The 21,104-nt window shown below is 47.7% G+C and overlaps 1 protein-coding gene across 1 annotated transcript; it reads left to right on the forward strand.

The window, feature by feature from the left end:
• The first annotated feature begins 613 nt into the window (after nt 1-613).
• gpr37l1b (G protein-coupled receptor 37 like 1b) lies at nt 614-10,741 on the forward strand. Its single transcript, XM_061735653.1, has 4 exons — nt 614-1,766; nt 4,389-4,697; nt 4,814-5,185; nt 7,071-10,741. Exons 1-4 carry the CDS (start codon nt 1,089-1,091, stop codon nt 7,242-7,244), a joined length of 1,533 nt encoding a protein of 510 aa, XP_061591637.1. The 5' UTR covers nt 614-1,088; the 3' UTR covers nt 7,245-10,741.
• Nucleotides 10,742-21,104: the final 10,363 nt, after the last annotated feature.

Raw genomic sequence — 21,104 nt, forward strand, 5'->3', positions numbered from 1 at the left:
TGACCTACTCTGGGACCTGTGGTCACACAGTTGCAGGTCCCACGTCTGGCCCCCAAAGACCCAGGTGCTGCAGGAGACTGAGGCTGGTCATCGAGGGACAGTTACGCCGCCATCGTGTGTTTAAGCAGGGGTTGAGCCGTTTACATTTGCAGGATTCTGTGACGTCACAGATCCAGATCTTTTTCCTCAGCAAGCATCCCGTCATACTGGGTCTGCTGCACCTCTGATGAGCACAAAGCTCCATCACACATTTCAAAAGAAGCAGACTCCACAGAAACTGGGATGGAGCTGAGTTTAGCTGTCGTCATCCCAAAGAGCCGCTGCTGTGAACCCAGCTGTGAGGACACGGCTGGAAACAGAGCTGCTGGACTGCATCTCTGTTATCCAGACGTGTCAGACGTTTCAGTAAGACCTCTGGACACGTTTCTGTCAGCAAAGCCGCATAAAACCACCACCAGGTGGCGGCAGAGCAGAGCACGTCTTCAAGTGTGAGAAAGTGTGAGCCAAAGAGAGCAAAAGAAAGTATGCGTGCATGATGGTGCAGACAAATGTGTGTGTTTGTGTGTGTGCCAGCCTCGTTTGTATGCCGGTGTGTGTCCGGACAAAGGCTCCATCCAGCCGTGCTGCAGAGAGCTGCTGGTTCCCAGAGACCCTCAGAGCTCCAGGACTCCTGCAACCCTCACACAGCACCGCGGACACGGAGCCTCGCCTTCCCCCCGTCCTCCTCCTGGACTCTTCTCTGGATTACTGATGGATGAGAAGACCGGAGGACGCTTTTAAAGTGAGACAGTTGGAGTGTTGGGAGTTTTGAAGAGGAGAAACCAAGAACCTTCATCTTGTCAGGACCTGACAGAAGACTGGATGTCCTCCCAAACACGGTTGCTTCAGACTCTTTTCTTTACTTTGGCAGATTTCCTTCTAGAAACCTGAGAACACTTTGAGTCCTGGATTTATACGTCTTCCTCATACTTTTTCTGGTTTTGACCAAACTAAAAGATTTATGAAACTCTTCCCACACAGAGCCCTCATCTTGTTCCGGAGCACCGTTAATGAGCATCCAGTCTTGAATTCATACTAAATTGTGCATCATGGCTCTAGAGGTCAGTTTTCTGCTGTTTCTGTACCTTCCCCTGGTCTTCACCAACGCCAAGAGTGTCGGGCCACCTGGAAATGTGCCCAGCAACATCGATAAACCCTCCAGCGTTAAACTAGAGCTCCTTCGGAGCGTGGAGCAGGTCAAGACTGAACAGAGCCTCCCCCGGGCCGACATGTTGGATCTGGACCTGGACCGTCAACGACGTCTGGCCCGCGGCGCAGATGAGGACGAGCAGCAGTCCACCTTCAGCCATTCCTTCGAGAACGAGTGGGTGACCACACCTCAAGTCACAGAATTCAGCAACACGACACAAGCAGAGGCGGGAAACGGCAGTCGGGAAGACGATTACGTTGTCCACGGCAACACCTCCGTCCCCGACCTGGGACTCTTCAACCCCTTCTACCCGCTAGCGGAGAGCTCGTACGCAGCCTATGCGGTTCTGTTCCTGGCCGGCCTGGTGCTGGCGGTGGGCGTGGTGGGAAACATGGCGGTCATGTGTATCGTCTGGAACAACTACTTCATGAGATCTGCATGGAACTACCTGCTGGCCACCATGGCCTTCTGGGACTTCCTGGTTCTGGTGCTTTGCCTCCCTGTGGTGGTCCTCAACCAGCTCTCCCATAGGAGGATCCTGGGTGACATCACCTGCCGCATGGTGCCTTATATGGAGGTACGTAGGCCTTATGCTAACCAACTGCCTCTGGAGAACGTTTATGTACCCAGGAACCCAGGAGTGACCCCCGGAACCGGTGGGGACAGTTACTCCTGGTCCTGGGGAGTTATTTATAGACTTATGGGCACATATAAATAAAGGTTAGCGGGACTCCACCCCCAGCCAGACCTGGGGGTGGGGCCTGTGGCCTGGCACATCCTGAGCCCTCTTGTGGACTCACCACCTGCGGGGGGGTGGGGGGTGGGGGGTGAGGGGTGTCGGTCAGGTGGTCTATGACTCGACGTTCACGTGCTGACCCTTAGCTTCTGGACTCAATGTCGTCGGTTCCTCGTACCCTCGACGTGAAACGACAGCTCGGTCGGCACATCAGCTGGTTTCTCATACTCTAGAACGTTGTTTAGCCTTGGGAAGTTGTTCACGTGTACTTTTTCTTCTGCGGGCTACATGCAATTATTGTGGAAGAAAACGAGCGCGATGCTGCCCCCTGCAGTTCTTACATGTATTGCAGTTGCAAATGAACATTTACACCCGAGCTGGAAAAAACAGAGATTGTCTTTTTATCGGGTTTTATGAGCGCATCGCTGCTAAATTTCTGTGTTGACAACTTTTCGTGATCTACGTACCGTATTTTTGGGACCACGAGGCGCACATGATAAAACAAATATAAAGCGAAACAAAATAGTCTGGTAAGTCAAACTTTATTCAACTCGTTTACAATAACTCAGATTATCTTTCAGTTGTAACTAAAACAGAAAAATACACTCACATCTTACATCATTCGTCTCAAATCCACCAATAAAAAGTGGAGGAGGTAAGCGTTGTACTACGTACGGTTCTCGGATTGGTTCATCGTTGCCAGCAATAGCGGACACCTGAAGTTAGTGTGAGGTTGGAACAACGTTGTATTCCAACATCTGATTATAACTGGATTATGATGTAGATTTAAAAATTGGGTTTACGCTAACGTTGGCTTGACGTCTAATTATAGTAAAGTAACGTTGACTAGATGTTGGATGATGGTTGCTTGCAGCATTACATAATTAGTTATCTAACGTCTGATGGGGCAACCCGTATCCAACCAAGGACCGACTTTAATTTGTCAGCTGAACGATCCGACCATCAATCAAGCGGAGCGGCTTCGTCATTAAAACATGTTGACAGATTTCTGAGCCCAGTGTACCACATGAAACTGGTTCGAGGTCAATAAGCACAACAAGATTCATACATAAGGAATACCTGATTATAGGGCGTGCTGCCGATTTTTGAGAAAAATGAAGGATTTTAAGTGTCTTATAGTGCGGAAAATACGATTGATTACTACTTGTTCGCAACCTTTTATGCACTAGAAAAACAAAACCTGTCTCTTTTGTTACACCGCTGTCTCTCATCCAGAAGTCTCTGCGGTCGTTTTCTCCTGCCCGGCAGGATGCTCCAGCAGTCTTCAACTGAAATATTCACCTCTTTATACGTCCAAAACATCTCAGTCGGCCCACTTATTCTTCATCTGAGATATCTAACCAAGGTCAAACATTTCAAATGTCAATTAAATTCAGTTCCCATTATTTGTAAAGCAAAACAAAAGTCCTTAGGTCGCAACACGGAAAACAACCAATATTAAATCCAGTCGAAACAGCTACAGTCCTGTGAAGAAGTTTATCGGTGTATGAGGTCACTTTGTGCAGATTTTAGCTTGAAAAGGAAAAAGAAAACAAAAAAAGCTTCACAGAGCCAGGACTGACGCTCCTCTTGTTTGGGGATCCGTTGCCGTGGTGACGTGTTACTATTCCTGCTGGAACGTCCTGTGGCTGCTTCAGTGGTTGGACGGGAACAAATTTGACCTGAAAACTAACTTGTGGGATCGGTAACTCCTTCTCCGGCCTGAGCGCCGTTAACAGCTGACAGCTCTTCTTTTCACCTGAATGCAACCAACCACGGGATCATTGTTGTTTCCTCCAGGGTACCGGTTTCCCCCTGGCCAGCACCGTGGCCTCACCGCGACAAGGTTGCTGGGTCAGGTTCTGTGTGATTGTGTGGGTTTAGGCTTATTGAGTGCTCATTATTTAGTGCTCAGCATGGATGTAGGGATTTATTGTGAAATAAAGCATCAAATTAAGATGTCTAATGTATCGGGGAAAATCAGAGAAAACGGAGGTCTGATGAGGTGTGTTTCAAGCAAATCAGTAATTCGATTTTTGAGTCTTTAAAGGCACCTTGTGTAACCATACAGTATGACCTCCAGACCACATGGGGGTAGTGTAACACACTCAGTTATGAGTCAACATGCCATGGTGAGGTGTTACCACCCTCGATGCTTTCTCCCCGCCCGTTAGCGGAGTTAATGTTCCTTCATTCGAAGGTAAGATTACTTTAGGGAAGCGTGATCGAGCTCTTGCAGTCGCTCATCTCAAACGCCAGCAGGATTGAAGCAGCATGTAATGCCAAAACCGTACTCAAGTACATTAAACTTTTTAAAACTTTTATCATGTCAGCAACTGATTTTACTTATTCAGACGACATCAAACCAGGTGATCCAACTCAGGATTAGCAGGACCGACTTGTACAAGGACAACTTCCTCACCGGTTGTTAAATTAACACTAATGCCGTTCTTCTTTCTGCAGATCGTCTCTCTAGGCATCACCTCCTTTACTCTGTGTGCTCTGGGAATTGATCGCTTCCACGCCGCCACCTCGTCATCTCAGCCGAAGGCTCGGCGCGTGGCGCACTGCCGCTCGGTGCTGCTGAAGCTGCTGCTGGTGTGGCTCGCATCTCTGCTGCTGTCCAGCCCCGAGATCTTTCTGTGGCAACTCAGCCAGGCCGTGTCCCCATCCACCGGCCGGCTGGTCGACTCCTGCACCATCACACCGTCCTCTCCGCTGTCCCTCCACCTGCCCGACTCCCTCCATTCCCTGCTGCTCAGGTACCACCAGGTGAGATGACAGCAAACACAGATTCTGTTTCCCGCATACGGGGATGAATGTGTTTACAATGATCCGTCGAGCGACAGGTGACGCTAATCCTCTGGCTCCTCACGTCGATTTTTCAGGGTCGGATGTGGTGGTGCTTCGGCTGCTACTTCTGCCTTCCCATCCTCTTCACCATACTCTGCCAACTGGCCACCCGCAATGTCAGCAGCGACTCCAACGCCACCCAGAAGCAGCGTAGACACGACGACCGCTCCTCCAGCCAGAACCGTCAGCAGCACCAGGTGGTGGAGCGGCAGCTGAACTGCACCCTGCTGGCCCTAGCGGTGGTGTATGGTGTGTGCGCTCTGCCCGAACACGTCTGCAACATCACGCTGGCCTACACCCACATCATCGTCTCTGAAGACACTGCCGCCATGCTGGTGCTGTTACATCACTTCCTGCTGTTCTTCAAGTGCTCGGTGACACCCGTGCTGCTGCTGTGTCTGTGTAAGGTAAGCCAGCTAGTTAACCTACAACGCTGCTCCAGTCCCTCCAGTCCCTTTCACCGAAAGATAGGACCATCATGGTAGTAAACACTTTCATTTTGAGAACGTAATGCCATATCTTGTTCAAGTGTTTATAGACGAGGTGTTCTTCAAAGAGAGGGATCCTCAAGAGATCCTTGAAGGCAAAGAGAGATGCTCCTGTTTAGATAGCATTTGGGTTGTCGTGTTCACCAATGGTGAAACCACAGATGGGAGGCGTCTGGACTGAGACTGCCTCGTAGTGGTGGCAGTGGTCCAGGAGGGGCAGCAGTCTGTACAGTTTAAATGGCTGCTGCAGACCCAGAAGTCATTCTGTTTGGTTGATGGAGCATCCGATATGCAAGAGTTTCCGTGGGCGTGCTAGAAGAGCACTGCAGAGAAAGCTGAGGGAAGCCGAGAGATAATAATGTTCTGTGCCAACGGACAGATCTAATATAGTACAGAAGGTACAGAAGGAACAGATGGAACCATTCACAGACATCAAGTAATGATGAAGGGAGGTCCAATAGGTCCAAAGGGGATGTTCCTTCATCCACATGGATATCTCTCAGAGACAAACTGCTTGGAGTGTTCCTAGGTCTAACGTTTCTTTTCATCCTTGAGTGGTGATTCGGGAACCAAGGGAACATGGTGGCTTTGTGCAAGAAATGTTCCCGGTTCAAATCCCAACCCCGGCAGGAGTGTTTCTGAGGGGAGTTTGCATGTTCTCCTCATGGACTTCCTCCCGAAAACATGTATAGTGATGTTAGGTTAAGTGATGATTCAAAACTGCCCGTAGGTGTGAGTGGTTGTTTGTCTACATGTGTGACTCTGGGATGCGCTGGTGACCTGTCCAGGGTGTACGGCTGTAATGAGCCGGGATAGACTCCAGCCTCAGGACCCTGTTAGGATGCAGAGGGTATATAAAATGGATGGATGGAATTGTGGGCTCATAAAATTACAACTATTTTTGGCAGAAACTTGAGAACCCATTACCAGGATGACCAAACCCGAGGACATGCTGTAGGTTGTAAATAGAGAGGTTCCAGCACTGAACAATGAGCCATTCTTCATTTAAAATCCTTTGAGGTGAATACACCTTTCCATAAGTAAACGTCTTTGAGAGTGTGGGCATTAAAGTCTAAGGACAGGTCAAACAAGACCCGTCTGCAGAAGGAACACCATTAAAACCAGCCTTGGACAAAACTCGTCAGTAATGTCCTGCGTAGTTGTCACAAAGTGCTAAGTGGCTTTTTTGTTTGAACGTGTGCTTTGCCATCTAAATTAGCCACAGCTGTAAAGGTCTGGATAAAAGGCATGCTTGGTGGTCCCTGCAGGGACGTCTTCACCAGCGCAGACTACCGTTCACACCCCCGCAGCACAGACCAGGAGGTTTAACCGCATGTTGCAGCCAGTGAGGTTGGTCTTAATTCGTAGCATGAATTAGGGTCTTCTGCAGGATCTTAACCTTTTGCATCCAAACCAGGAATAATACCCAGAGACTAGGAAGTTATGGCAGGGGTCAAAGGAGACCTGGGTAACACGAAGAGATGTTAAAACTGATCCCTCTCTGCTGTGATTCAGCTCAGCCTCCATTGGCTCTGATTGGTTGTTTTCAGTCAGAACCGTTAAGAGCATGATGATCCTGATTATTTCTCTCACAGATTGTCTGTTTCACACGTTGCTGCCGGGAGACCCTGAACATTTCAGCAAATATGGAAACGAGCTTCTCCTATTGACTTGCATGTTAATTAACACAAACTCATGCCTCTTGTGCAGACTTCACAGACTTCACTGTTGACAGTTATAGAAGCTGACAACATCTCTGTGAATGAATGCAGTGATGGTTGAACAACATCCATCTTTGTTCCAGGCTCTCGGTCAGGCCTTCATGGACTGCTGCTGCTGCTGTTGTCAGGAGTGTCAGCCCAACGCCGCTCAGGGCTCGCCAGGCTCTGCCCAGGTCAAGCTGAAGGCTGCCCATGAGACGTCCATCTTCTTTGACAAGGCTAAAGACACCTCTGCCATCTTATCCATCTCCAGCTAGAGCCATGAGTCCCTCTTCAGCCGTCAATCCATGAATCAGTCTCCTGGCCATGCAGTACACTCCTAGTCTGAACTCACCTCTCACCTTTTCCTCTCCTCACTGTTATGTGTGAACACCTTTTCTCCTACGTCTACAAACCCTTTCCCAACGTTTCTCCTCCCTTTCCTGAACCCCTGTGACCATCAAAGATCATCTGTCCTCACCTCTCCTTCCTCCCACACCTCCTCAGGCAGAATGCTGTTTGTGTAATGCTCCTCTGTGGACTCTGCAGCTTCCTGCTTGTCCAGGAACTGATGTTTAATCTGTAGTGAGATTAGAAACCTTGCTCTTCTTGCACAAGCAGCTGTCGTGACAGCAGGAGCCTGCTTCGGGACTCTGAACAGACTCTTCTTTCCAACCTCCTGCTGTCACATTCGGGATGCCGAGTAAAAGGAAAATCCTGGCCACACACTCTTTAGATTGATGCTGTGAAGTTTATGTGCTCTTTTGAAAAGTAAATTAAGTTCAGCTAGAGTAACAGTTTTTAGAAATGATAAGCTCAGAGAATATTATGGTGCGATGTTGTGTTGAGATGCTGCTTGAATATGAATATGAAGACGTATCCGCCTTAGTTGGTAAACGTATGCAAACATTGAGTCATTAACCCATTAAGACCCATTAAGACCCAAGGTGCATTTCTAAGAAACAGAAACCAGAAATCAAAATCTGAGACCTATAATATAAATATTAAATTTTGAGATAAACTGCCTGGCCCCATCATTTAATAGGCGTATGCAAATCCACAACTTTAATTTCCATCAAAAGCTGCATTTGTTTTTATCCAAGTCTTCTCCAGCACATCCCAGACGTGCTCAGTGGGGTTCGGGTCTGCTCTGTGGTGGCCAATACATTAATGAAAATAATGTCTCATGCCCCCCGAGCCACTCCTCTACGGTTGGGGTTAGGGTTTTAGTACTGTGACCTTGGAGTACGTCCACGGCGCCGGGGAATACAAACATCCACTTATGGAAAACCTGCTCCTCTATTATATTGTAGCAGTGGGGTGACCTCATCTTTTGGCACATAATGCTGCACAAACTCCAGGAAGTGACCCTAGATCATGATACTGCCACCACAGGCTTGCAGGGTGGTCTCTAGGCATGCTGGGTGGATCGCTTCATCCACTTGTTTTCTTATGTGTGACTTACGGCTCTACGCAACCTAGCCTACTTACGAGACCGAGTTAATATTTAAACGTGTCCGTTTGTGTTGTTGTATTTGCACCACCAAACACTAGGTGGCGGTGTGGGCTCAGTGACGTAGCAGAAGTGCTGAGCTTCCTGTCACCACAGAGCAAATGAAGCAGAACCTTCGATGAATGTCAAGCAAAAGTAACTTTTACTAACGTCGGACCAAACTACCGTCATACCTGGTTTGCAAACACTGAAATAGAAATAGTAGCAGGTAATACGTCGACAGAAACAAAGCTAGCCAGTGGAGCAGACGCATTTGTTGGGGGAGGTGCACATCAGGCTACATCAGAGGTTACGATTTAGGATTCCCAGCAACGGCTGCCATACGTCGTCACTTCATCTTAGAGGCATAACTCACCTGTTACCATGACGACCGTACGAGTGGCAAGCAGGGTTGCCCTGGATCAAATAAATCATTTCCATTTTTACAGAATCTAGATTTACTTAAGATCACTCAGCTATTTATGACCAGTATCCCGAGTTGTCGTCCCATTACCAGGAGTTCTACTGGACGGGCTCCAGCAGTCCGATGGATGGGTAGAACCTTTAACTGCTTTTCTAACTGGCCGGGCAGTTTATCAGCTTTGCTCTGATGCTAATCAGCGCCGGTCATGTGTCCTGAAAGCAACGGTGGCATGTTAAAAAAGAAGCATCCGGTCTTATTGGGTTACAACATGGGAAACATTTTAAAGTCTGTTTAATCTCTCTGTTAAACCATTTTTTGGAGTAAATGTAGCTGCCGAGGGCAAACATATTCCTCTGAGATCATTTATGACCAGAAACACTTGGATGGTCACAAAGCTCTTTCCATCTGCTGACAAACCAACCTGACCAGTCAACACCTGCGCTGACCCCGCCCCGTCAGATGAGGTCATTCCTGTGGTCCAGCGGCGTTTGTAGCAGCGGTCCAGCAGTTGCGCTGAGCAGATGTGAACGAAGGTGTGGATTGTGTTGTTGAAGGCGTGTCTGTGGAGGATGTGGTGCCTAAAGAAGCTGCTAACCCGTCCTGAACTGCTGAGACGAACCGGAAGATGAAGAAAGGGCTGGAGCGATGAAGGGAAGACGCCTGAGGCGGTCCTCCCAGTTTCTCTGTACAAGATGTTCAACTGTGTAGTTTAAAGTTTATTAATCTGTCTTTAACAAAGCGCCGTCACTCAGACTGTCAGACAACTAAAACAAATGAAAAAACAGGAGACAGAAATGTAGCTTATTTTAATAATCGATGTATAACTAATTACATCTTTGTATGAGGGGCAGTGGGATAGTTTTTTTTTATGTCGCATGTATGATTGTGCCTTTGTAATATTCAGTATTTCAGTGTTAAATTCCTGATATTACAATGTGTGTCAGAGCTGACTGTGTCTCATGGTGTCCTTGGTCTGTCTTGGTGTCTGCATCCAATCAGACTAACTTCCCCCTGGCTGTGCTCCAGAACCTTAACCTGCTTGTTTTTGCCACAGGTCTGCGGTTTAAAGCTCAAATATCTAACAGAAGCACTTTTGATCCCTCACTCAGAGCACCCAACCAAACACCGAATCTGATCTGTATCGGTTGAAACAAACACTGTGCATCAGTTATACCTGAATCCTGCCTGAAGGGGGCGCCATGGTGGCCGGGTGTGATGTGGTACATGCGGTGGGGGTCGACCCATTCAAGAGGAGTTGAATACATGGCCAGCTCCCAGGCTGTCCATCAGGATTTTGTCCAGTAGATAAGAGCATAGTTTCCGTTGAGACTGAGGAACTGGCTTCACCCGTTGGTAAGGTTCATAGCACCCAGCCTTTCTGGAGTCCAGGGAGAGGGTGCTGGAAGGTTGTCCTCCATTGTTCATCTGAGGGACTTCAACCCGTACTACGAATCCGATGGTACTGTAACGTCAGTGTCATAATACGAGTCTGTCAACTGATGCCGACCGGAGCTGCATGTTACAGGATCCAGGTGCTGCTGTCGATGGCCAGGCTGGACATATCTGGGGGAAGGAGCGGTGTTCCCACCTACACCGGCGGTCGCCAACCGTGTAAAATGGGTTTCGTTTGGTGGACTGTCTCAGACGTCTGGAACCGGTTACTGTGGTTAAACTGAAGCAGTCCAGGCAGCCAACCGATGGACACGGACTCTTCTGCGGTCTATATCGGTCTCTCCTGACACTCGCAGCTTTCCTTCTTGTCTGCTAACCCTCCCCAGGTCTTCTGTCAGACATTTCACATCTTTTAAAGTTTTTAATACCATTTTATACGTTTTGCCCAATAAATCAAGCTTAATAGTACTTTTTAAACTTGAACTTTTTGACACTGAAATATGCAGATGATGGTCTTCTGCTCAGCTGATTAGGATGCAGGACATCAATCATCATGATGCATCAATCTAAAATATACAGTTAATAAAAAATCATCAGCTTTATGTGTGTAAATACCGTCATCAGTCCTCAGGTCGTCTCTTCTGATCGATTTACGTTGAAAACTCATTCTTTGAGCAGCGTTTAATATGATGCTATTAGGGGAATTGTGGGGTAGAAAGAAATAGGAGGATGGAGTTTGGGATAAAGGTCCAAAAACAACTGCCAGCAGTTCTATCGGCCCTCTAATCGCTGTCATAGTTCAACAATATCAACATCAAAGTTGAAACGTCATCACTGGTAACTGTTGGCCAATGAGACAGTAGGCCACCACCTCCCGTCTGAATGGCTCAGAAGCCCACAAACTTTCAGATAGAAACAGGAAGCTGGAGGAACCAAAGGTTCCATAAACTACCACTTACTTTAGTTCCTTCTTCACATGTTGGATGAAACTAATGAAACTGTGTCTAGGTCTCCTCTGAGCTCTCTGAGGGCTTTCCTTCAGTGAAGCTGCTGCTCCGCATATCAATGACCTCGCTGCTGTCCGGTCGCCATGGGATACCGGCCCAATGTCTCTCTCTCTCTCTCTCTCTCTCTCTCTCTCTCTCTCTCTCTCTCTCTCTCTCTCTCTCTCTCTCTCTCTCTCTCTCTCTCTCTCTCTCTCGCTCGCTCGCTCGCTCTCTCACACATACACACACACACACACACACAGTTTTGTAAATTTAGAAACTCAAACTATCTAATCGGTGCAAGTCCCTTTCCCCTCTAGATTTCTGTGGTTGCCCTGGCAACCCAGAAAGGAGATTTACAGACGGACCAGTAGGTAAATCTGTTTTCACTCCTCCTGAGTGACAGGAGGGGAAGGAAGATGTCAAACCCACAGACGGGGTAGAAAAACCTCACATCTACTGGCTTTGTTGCAGCTGGTTTGAGAGTTACGACCATTTATGGGTTCACAAGAGTGAGCTTGAAACTGTGGACGGTCAGATTTACCAAGAATCCTTATGTCTGCATAAAACAGGACCACCCTAAAAAGATCCAGACCTGCGGTTCCCCCACTGACCACCAGGGTCTGGATCCAGACCCGCAGTTCTTCTATCCACCACTAGAGTCTGGCTCGATTAAAGTCGACATGTGACATGTGAGAGCTACAAGAGTTAAATTAGAGTCTTGTACAATGTTAATTGCACAGACCGCCCAGGCCCTCGGGGGAAGGTTCTCCTCCTGACCTTCTTCTGTGCGTGTGACGTCCACCGACTGGCGGCTGGGGTGAAGACTCCCGTCCAGCTGTTGTGGCCAAGCCACCAAGCCGGACTGCGGCTAGCCTGGGTTGTGCTAGTACTGTCGGATAGCCGTGGTAGCTTTGGCAGAGCTCAGCGGCTGCTCTGGCAGTCGTCTTCCTTTCATATCATTTTGGTAGTGGCCTTTGAAACAAAGATGGATGAACAAATTCAAATGAATGTAACGTAAGTTAGCAATGCTAAGCTAGAATAGCTGGCTTGTGTAACTGAGGTGAGCGTAGAGCTACCAGGCTTGTTCTTTCTGCCGATGGGATGGGAACTTCCCTCAAGACCCTAACATGCTTGTCCAGTTCTTATACGGTCCGTGATGTCATAGAATAGAATAGTAGAATAGTAGACTTTATTGATCTCCCAGAGGAGAAATTCAGTCATGCAGCAGCCAAAACACACACACGCTTTATACAAAAAAAATGTAAATCATCACATGATTTTGACAGAACTGAAACCATTTAAGTATTTTAAAGAAAAACACAAGCAAATTATGTCGAATGAAACTATACTGCACAAAAAACTTCCTCACACTTCATCAGCCTGTGTTTATGCATAGTTTCAATTTGTGCATAAGTATAAACATAAAAAAATCTACAAAAGAGTCTGAGCTTCAACTGTTTTTTGTGTTTTTCTTGTTTTTTTTCTTCTTCTGCTGCTGCGGCTGAACTGAGACTGACTGACGGTGAGCCCACAAACCAAATAGAGACACATCCAGAGGTGCTTTAGATTTTGCTGCTGAACCTCGTGTTACTGAGTTATTTGATCTGCGCTCCTCTTGATGGTGGTTGATGGCGGAGGAACAGAGTGTTTCGGGAGGTTGGGGATGTTGTTCTCATTAGCAGTGATGAGAGCTCGCCCCGCTGACACAAACACCCGAACAGACCGCCTCTGTTCGCTAATGAACGCACACACTGAGGCGACTAGACCTCCATTGGTCACACCGCAGCGTCCCGGGGACAGACTGGATGGGAACCAGGTCCAGCCTGCGGTTGTGTAACAAGGTCAGCGGTTCGAGCCCCACACGTATCCTGGAGGCTCATGTTCGCAAGGTTTCTGCTCACAGACCGAACCAGAGACACTTGAACCGCTGAGAGAGGGCCGTTTCACACGACTCTGCTGCTCACCTCGTAGCTGACGACCAGGAACATGAGTGAGCGACGGCGCCGTCACAATACGTCCACTTAAAAACTGCTGTCTATATTTCACTTACAAAAATCACCTCGTGACCTCATGACGGCTAGTTTTCACCTGTGGGTTCACCTCCTGCTGAAGCCTGGTCTCTTTCGTCTCCGGAGGTCTCGTTTCCTGAGCGTTGGCGGAGATGTGAAGGGTCGGTTTGATCTCAGAGTCAGAGTCACATTTATTCACCCCGTACTTCGACGCGTTCAAGGAATTCTCTAAAATATAATTGAAATCTGACAAGGAACAAAGGAGGAAATAAATTAAATTCAAATATGCAAATGTGCAATAATGGTGCAAAACTTAACATTTAACATTTGAGAGGGGAAAGAAACTGCTGCTGGACACAATGGACACCTCACTCACCTCACCTTTATTTAGGCAGAAAAACGATGATGGGAGCAAGGATTATTTTTCTCCAGAGGTCTAGACCCTGGGCTGTGCAGATGTGTTCAGATACCACAGTCTTCATGCAGCTGACGCAGGTTAGAGTCCCGGCCTCTGAAGAGCTGGACGACCCCCCTCTGACCCCACTATGGATCTTCAGCGTATCTCAGCCCTGTTGGACAGCGGTTCCTAGGGAGCAGGGCTTTTGGAGCATCTTTTCCTTCGTACTGCACTGTTGCAAACGGTAGAACAAATCGGCTTAAAAGGTCTTGATCTGGTCACAGAAAAATTGCTTATTTGAGCTCAGTTTATGCTAAATTATACTACTTGACATTCATTCTGATCAAATCCGTCCAAACATTCTCGTTTCAGATGTTGCTACTGAAACAACATCTGAAACGAGTGCTGCCCGAGGCGCCGCCGGGTGGGGGGCGAGGTCCCAGGAGACCATGGCTAGTTCTCGTTTCAGGATATCTTGTTGGATGTGGTCCGGCTCAGTTTGTGAAGGTTGTGAACGTGGCTTCCACTGGAGGAAACAGAACTTGATGATCCAGACACGGACCGGTTTGCGTGCTCTGGGTAGCTCTGCCTGCAGCCTTCAAGGCCAACCTGGTTGTTTCGGTCTCTCATTACAATTAGGCTTAGGCTATTTACACCCGGGTGCAAGTACTGATGCGTAGGCTATTTACACCCTGCTACCAATATCAATGTATGCTATTGTACAGTAGGTTAAATACCCCATGTAATGCCACATGGAATGGCTTCAAACCTACAAGCAGCTCAACAGTGATTGATAGGTATTCACACCACTTTTGATAAACTTCGTTTAATCTCTTCAAAATATCTTACAATGACATAAGAGCAAAAACTGTTCATACAAAAGCGTGAGAGCAGACGTTTTTCTGGCTCTATTGTTTGACATGGTTCCAATTCTAGAGTGGTGCACATGCGCATGGGCAACACATTTGTTTTCATATGTCAACAGGGTGTGAATAGCTCAGCTGGTGGGGGCTTGCTATTTGTACCCTGGTGCAAATAGTCACTCCGTTACAATTAACAGCAAAAAATGGTATCTTTAAAATAAAAATCCCTGTTCTCTGTAGGGTCTTTATTCACGACAAAGTCAAGACAGAGATAAACGCTAGGTAGCTCAAGGGATGACAGCAGACCACGGCTATCCCAGCCCTCAATCAAAAGAGCATGCCCCTAACTGCATGAGTCAGGAGGGACATCAATCATGACGACACGAAGCATTGAACACCCCCACAATTCGAGACCAACTAGAAACGTCTGATGAAGGAAAACAGGCTTCAAAACTCTTCAGAAACCAACGGCTCACATGACCCGGTGCTTCATCCATCTGGACTACATCAACCTCTGGACCTGGGTGGTTCTGACACGACTGTATTTAGCTCTGCACAGTCAGCTGGGTGATGAGGTCCGTTTACCTACAGACGCTGATCCCTTTTTATTAAACAACTACCTTCATTTTAGCATTAAATTAAAAGAATCAGTTAAAGCATCCGATCAGAGACTCAATACTTGGATGTCACTGACGACACGTCACATTTGGACAAAATTGGAAATTGGTGTATGGACCTATGTTTTAAGTTGCCACGGTAACAGTAAACGTAACCAGAGCTCTCATTGGTTTGAGCTCGAAGGTAAAACGTTTCTTTACAGCGTGACGCAGCCACACGTCTTCATCTCGTTGTCCTTCTTCTGCTGATCCGGACTTCTTGCCCGTCCATCCAGAACCGGCCCGTAGTCCCCAGGTCTCCGTGTGAAGCTTAATGTTGATTAATTTCTATAAGTTCATCGTCTAAAAGCATCGACACGCCACGTGGGCTGGATATAGGCTTGTAATATTATATCACGCTGTGAACCGCAGTTACAAACACACCGTGAAAAAGGCAGGAAAGACAATGAGAGGGATCCAGCTGCACGTCACTGAATTACTGAGAATTCAGACGGGATTGAAATGGTCACGTGACCTCAGCGTTGGATGAAATAGGAGAGGTGAATTTTTACTTTACAAATCACAGACACGGTCCATTCGGACGCCACGAACATCACAGACGTCCTCCATGATTATCACAAACCGCCGTAGGTCTCCAGGTCATTTTAACCCCACGCCTATAGTCACAACAGAGGGGGGTCGAACTGTTCAATCAGTCAAGACGACGGGCGTTAGAATGATGCGTCGCCCGGATCACCCTCATCAACAAACCGCCTCTCGGCTGGTCCACCATCACTGGTCAGAACCTGCCATGGAGCAACTCTGCCGCGGGGCAACTCTGCAACGGACGCTCCTGGACGTTGCAGTGAAGGAGCGTTTCTTCCTAGAGTTCACCTGTGTTACCTGCATTAGACATCAGCAGATCAGTTGAACTCCCCAGTGCTCTCTCTGCTACACCTTCAATTTTTCAACAGATCAAATCATTACTTTCTTTCTTTTTTCACTTTCTTGTGTAATCACTTTAACAATTGTGAGATACCCACCCTCACCTGGTGGAACCGTGACATGAAGTAGCGTGCGTGTGCATGTGTGTGTGTGTGTGTGTGTGTGTGTGTGTGTCATAGAAGCTCAATGAACGCAAACTAATCTGACCTGAATGTGTTGTGTGCACACACACACACACACACACACACACACACACAAACATGCGTGCACACAAGGAGGAGTACAATGTTGGTTTTGTTCTGTGGGAAAAACTGATGAGGAAAAGAGGGAAAAGGGGGAGGAGGAGGGATACTGTTGTCACGACAACAAGCACGGGGTCCCGATGAAGAGTGAAGTTGACTCTCATTCAGAGCAAATGAACACGCACACACACACGCACACACGCACACACACACACACACACACACACACACACACACACACACACACACACACACACACACACGCACACACACACACACACACACACACACACACACACACACACACACACACACACACACACACACACACACACACACACACACACACACACACACACACACACACACACACACTGGTGGGACCACCTTGTACTGAAGACAGGAAACACTGAGGCCTGCATCTTTGTTTTGTTCGGTATAAAAGTCCTCTCACACACACACACACACACACACACACACACACACACACACACACACACACACACACACACACACATCAGACTGTGAAAGAGGAGGTGTCCTCGCTGGTGGACGTGGCGGAGAGCGGAGGATGGACGCTGCCTGACCGCAGTTTTTTGTCAGTGCGATCACGTCACAGCCGAACGACCAAACGAGCGGTCCTCTCCTCCTTTCAGCCTCTCTGCTCTTTCTGGTTTTGTCCGTCCGCTTTTGAATCGATGAGAAAGCCGAGCTTTAGTCTCCTCTTTCTCTCCACTAAACTGTCACTTATCCGGCCTAAATAAAACCCTCAGTGGTACACGAGCTGCTGCTGTGATGCAGCACAACTTCCCCCCGGCAGGAAATACGGCCCGGGTCGAGCAGACTCCTCAACCAGGCCCAGAAGTCGTAGGTGCTGAAATATCCAAACCGACCTCCGTGATAATGCAGTTCCTCGTTAAACATCGAGGTACTTGAATTTATAGCATATCACTCCTTATGAATACATTTCCACTGCATGTTAAAGTAAGAGAAAACGGACACGACAGATGGAAGGCTGAATGTAGTTACGGACGGACGGATATAGTGACAAACGCAGAGATTTCCCTGTAACAGTTGGAGATGCAGGTCTCTCAGGTTGCTGGTGGTTCTGATTCATTCTGCAGGTGATGGGCTGGGGACGGATTGTTCTCCTTCACCTGGAAGGAACTGGCAAACCCACGTCTGAGGGGGGCGTTGAAGGTTACAGACTACTGAGAAGTCGGATGTCATTCTGCTCACAGTTCATAAAACGTAGCGATAGCTGGATCGAGTCTCAGCCCCCTTCGTAACGTTCACGCGGAAGACCAACTCAGAGTTCACTGGGAACTTCTATACAGAGGAACCGAGTCTCCACCAGGGCTGGGGATCGATTCAAATGTCAAGAATCGATTCGATTCCGATTCTTAAGATTCAGAATCGATTATCAAGATTTGACCCGATTCAATTCCGATATCGATTTGGGTTAGTGTTATTAAAACTGTTTTTTGAGCTGTTGCATGAATGATATGAATGTGTAGTTATGCAAAATATTAATACTAGTATTATATTGAGATTCAACAGCAAGTATTGGCAGCTGAGGATGCTGTAAGGACCAATCACCTCCCAGAATGCTGCTCAGAAACATCATGGGGCAGAATTGCCAAACAGATCCAGGGTAGCAAACGGATTAAATCGGTTTTATTTTTTAACACATTCCGTTTAAATTTTTTCCATGTAACCCCAAAACAGAATATAAAGTAATGAAATATAGACAATTTATGCAATTATAAGTGAAAACGTTAATGTTTTAATACCTTTAAAGACTTTTAAAGGAAAAAACATTATGTCCAACAAAACCTTACTTTTTTGGGCATAAACAAAAAAATACCAAAAGTTGTAATGATGAAAAAAAAAATCGATATTTAGACATACGAATCGATTTAGAATCTGAAAATTGATTTTTTTCAATACAGGCCTAGTCTCCACCTCAGCTCGAAATCAGGCTGTAAGACTCAACGGTGACGGCGAGGCAAGGAGAGGTGACGCAGGAGAGGAGAGGTGAGGCTTTAAAGGGGACCTATTAGGGCATCTAATGGCCCTTTTCCACTAGTACCTACTCAGCGCGCTTCTACTCACCACACCCCCGTCTTGCGCTTTTCCACTACGGGCTGAGGCGGGTGGAGCCGTGCCAAGCAGATACTTTTTCTGTATGTTTTCTGCCGAGGTTCTAACCGGGCTGAGCCGGGACTATTTCTGACGTCATCATATTACAGGCAGCTGATTGGTCGGGGGGCGGGGCCGTCAGACGTTTGAATCAGGAAGCGGGAGTCAGTGCGAGAGCGACTCGCAGCAATTTTATTATAAAGCGCAAACGTCTGTTTGGTGATCCAACTCTGAGGTGCAGATGTTCATAAACCTGGTGGCTGACGAGAGAATTAAAAAAGGGATGTAGACGGGCGATAAGGAACGATCAGATCCACAGGCGCTCTGTTTTCTTCTCAGCCGCTCGCGGCTCCAGCTGATTTCTCATCAGCGCCGACACAAACAAAGAGGTTGTGCAATCGAGTACGTCACAGCCGCTTCACCCCAACCCGCCCACTTCTCACCTGGCTGTAGAAAAACAAACGAGGACAAAGCGGGTGGAGCCGGGACAAGGCGTGACGAGCCGTGTCGGGCTGAATAGGTACTAGTGGAAAAGCGCCATAAGGTCTATTTTAAACAGGACTTGAATGTCTTAAAAACAAGCTTTTAATTGTTTTTTCTATATAAATTAGAAATTCAGCCTCTGGGCCATGTCTTTATCTTTACCATTTCCAACCTCATTATCTATGCAGGATTCTGAGTGGGTGGGGAGGCTATGATAATGAGGTACTGTGCTGATTGGCTGCCTGAATGACACGATACACCGCTACGAAAAAATGGTGGACGCTCCGGCCGGTAGAGTTAAGGCTGATTTATGGTTCCGCGTTACACCAACGCAGAGCCTACTGCGTACCCTACGCCATAGGCTCTGCGTCGATTTAACGCGGAACCATAATTCAGGCTTTATGTGATGCGAGCGAGCGTCAGCGACAAAATCAATTCCATTGCTCAAAACGGCGTGGCGTTTGGAGCTGGACATTTATCGGACGCCCTGCTTCTATTTTCTTATTGTCGCTCGCGTTGAAAGCCGGTTGAAAGCGCTGTAGGAAACGGTCATGGATGAGGAACGGCTGATCCAGTTAGTTGAAATGAGAAGTTATCTCTATGATACCTCCTCATTTCACTACAAAAACCTCAATAAAGTGGCAGCTGCTGGAGGGAGATGGACAGAGAGCTTGATAGCATGCAGTTACACGGTTTTATAGTTGTTTTATGTTGTCGTGGTTTGCACTTTGGTTACGTAACGACGGGAGCAGAATCTGAACATCTCGTAGATCCACATCACACTGGACGGCTCATCCGGGCGGCTGTACAGACACTGCAGAATTTGGTTGCTTTCCTCCTTCTCTGAGTTGGCAGGCTGAGGAGAGACCACTTTATATATGTTAAAGCAAGAGAAAATGTGTTTTTCATAATAGGTCCCCTTTAAAGGGCCAGGCGGCGAGGGCATGGCCTGAAACGCGTTTATTATTTCATCAGTTTCTCCACAAGCTCTTTTTCAAACATGATGTTGTTCAGTCTCTCTGTGAGCGTTGAAGCTCTGCTGATGGATTTAATCCTGTTTACAACTGAAAAAGACTCCACAGAGCAACGTGTAACACGCGGTGATGTCAGAATACGAAGTTCAGGTTGGGGAACATCTTTGTCTTCACTAGTGGAGGGGAACTGATGTCCCTCATCCACTTTCAGTTTGATGAGTCCCCCAAACCAACACGCCTGCTCGGCGTGTGCAATATGTGCACGCGTCACAACGCATAGCCTGACTGCAAATTTGACAAATTGACTGATTGATCGAGTCAAACATGTTAATAAGACAATAAGCCACAGCTCTGAGCAACAGGAAGCCAGTGCACAAACCCGAGGACTGAACTAACATGGTGGTGTTTCCAGGTTCTGGTCAGGACTCTGGAGGTCCTGCGTAAACTGTACAGTTTACATCTGGTTTGGACACGAGACTTTTGATTCTGGTGCTTTTATAGATGGTGAAAAGCTGCTGATGTTACTGATTGAATGTAGCCATTATTGAGTCCAGTCTCAGTCTAACTGGAGAAACTGGTTTTGCGTCCACAGTCACCCAGTCCACAGGCCCATGTTCTCCCGCCGTCAGTGACGCTTAGATCTGAGTGGACGGAGGTCTGGGGCTCCTTGAGGAAGGACCGGCACCAGTGAGATGAAGTACCTGTGGGTCTGTCCATCTCCCTGGGCTCAGGGTCTCGGTGGAGCCTCCAGTGGATCCATCAGGTGTTGGAAGTCACAACCAGAATCAAGGAGGCAGGTGATCCTCGACGGGTCCTTCTCTCTGCATCTTCACTCAACATGTTGGTAATCAGTGACGTCTTCCAACGCCGCCCCCCTGATGTGTTACGTGGTCTGGGGCTGGTCAGCTGTTGCAGAAGGCTCAAATCTGGGTGAATGTGGCCCAGAAGCTGACCTGACAAACACTCACCATCACAGCCACGGGGCACAACACCGAGGCCCAAGGAGCAAGCAGGATGGAGAAAAAGGTCTGCGCTTGTGTGTGCTGCCCCCTGCTGTCCGACCCCTGAACCTGCAGCTCAAAGCAACCGTACAGAAACCTGACCCTGGATCAGGCCTGGACTGGGACAAAAATTCGGCCCTGGACTTTTTGGTCCAGACTGGCCCACTACATATCGCACGCATATACTGT

This window comes from Cololabis saira, chromosome 12 (genome assembly GCF_033807715.1).
Source record: "Cololabis saira isolate AMF1-May2022 chromosome 12, fColSai1.1, whole genome shotgun sequence".
NCBI classification, from domain to species: Eukaryota; Metazoa; Chordata; class Actinopteri; order Beloniformes; family Belonidae; genus Cololabis; species Cololabis saira.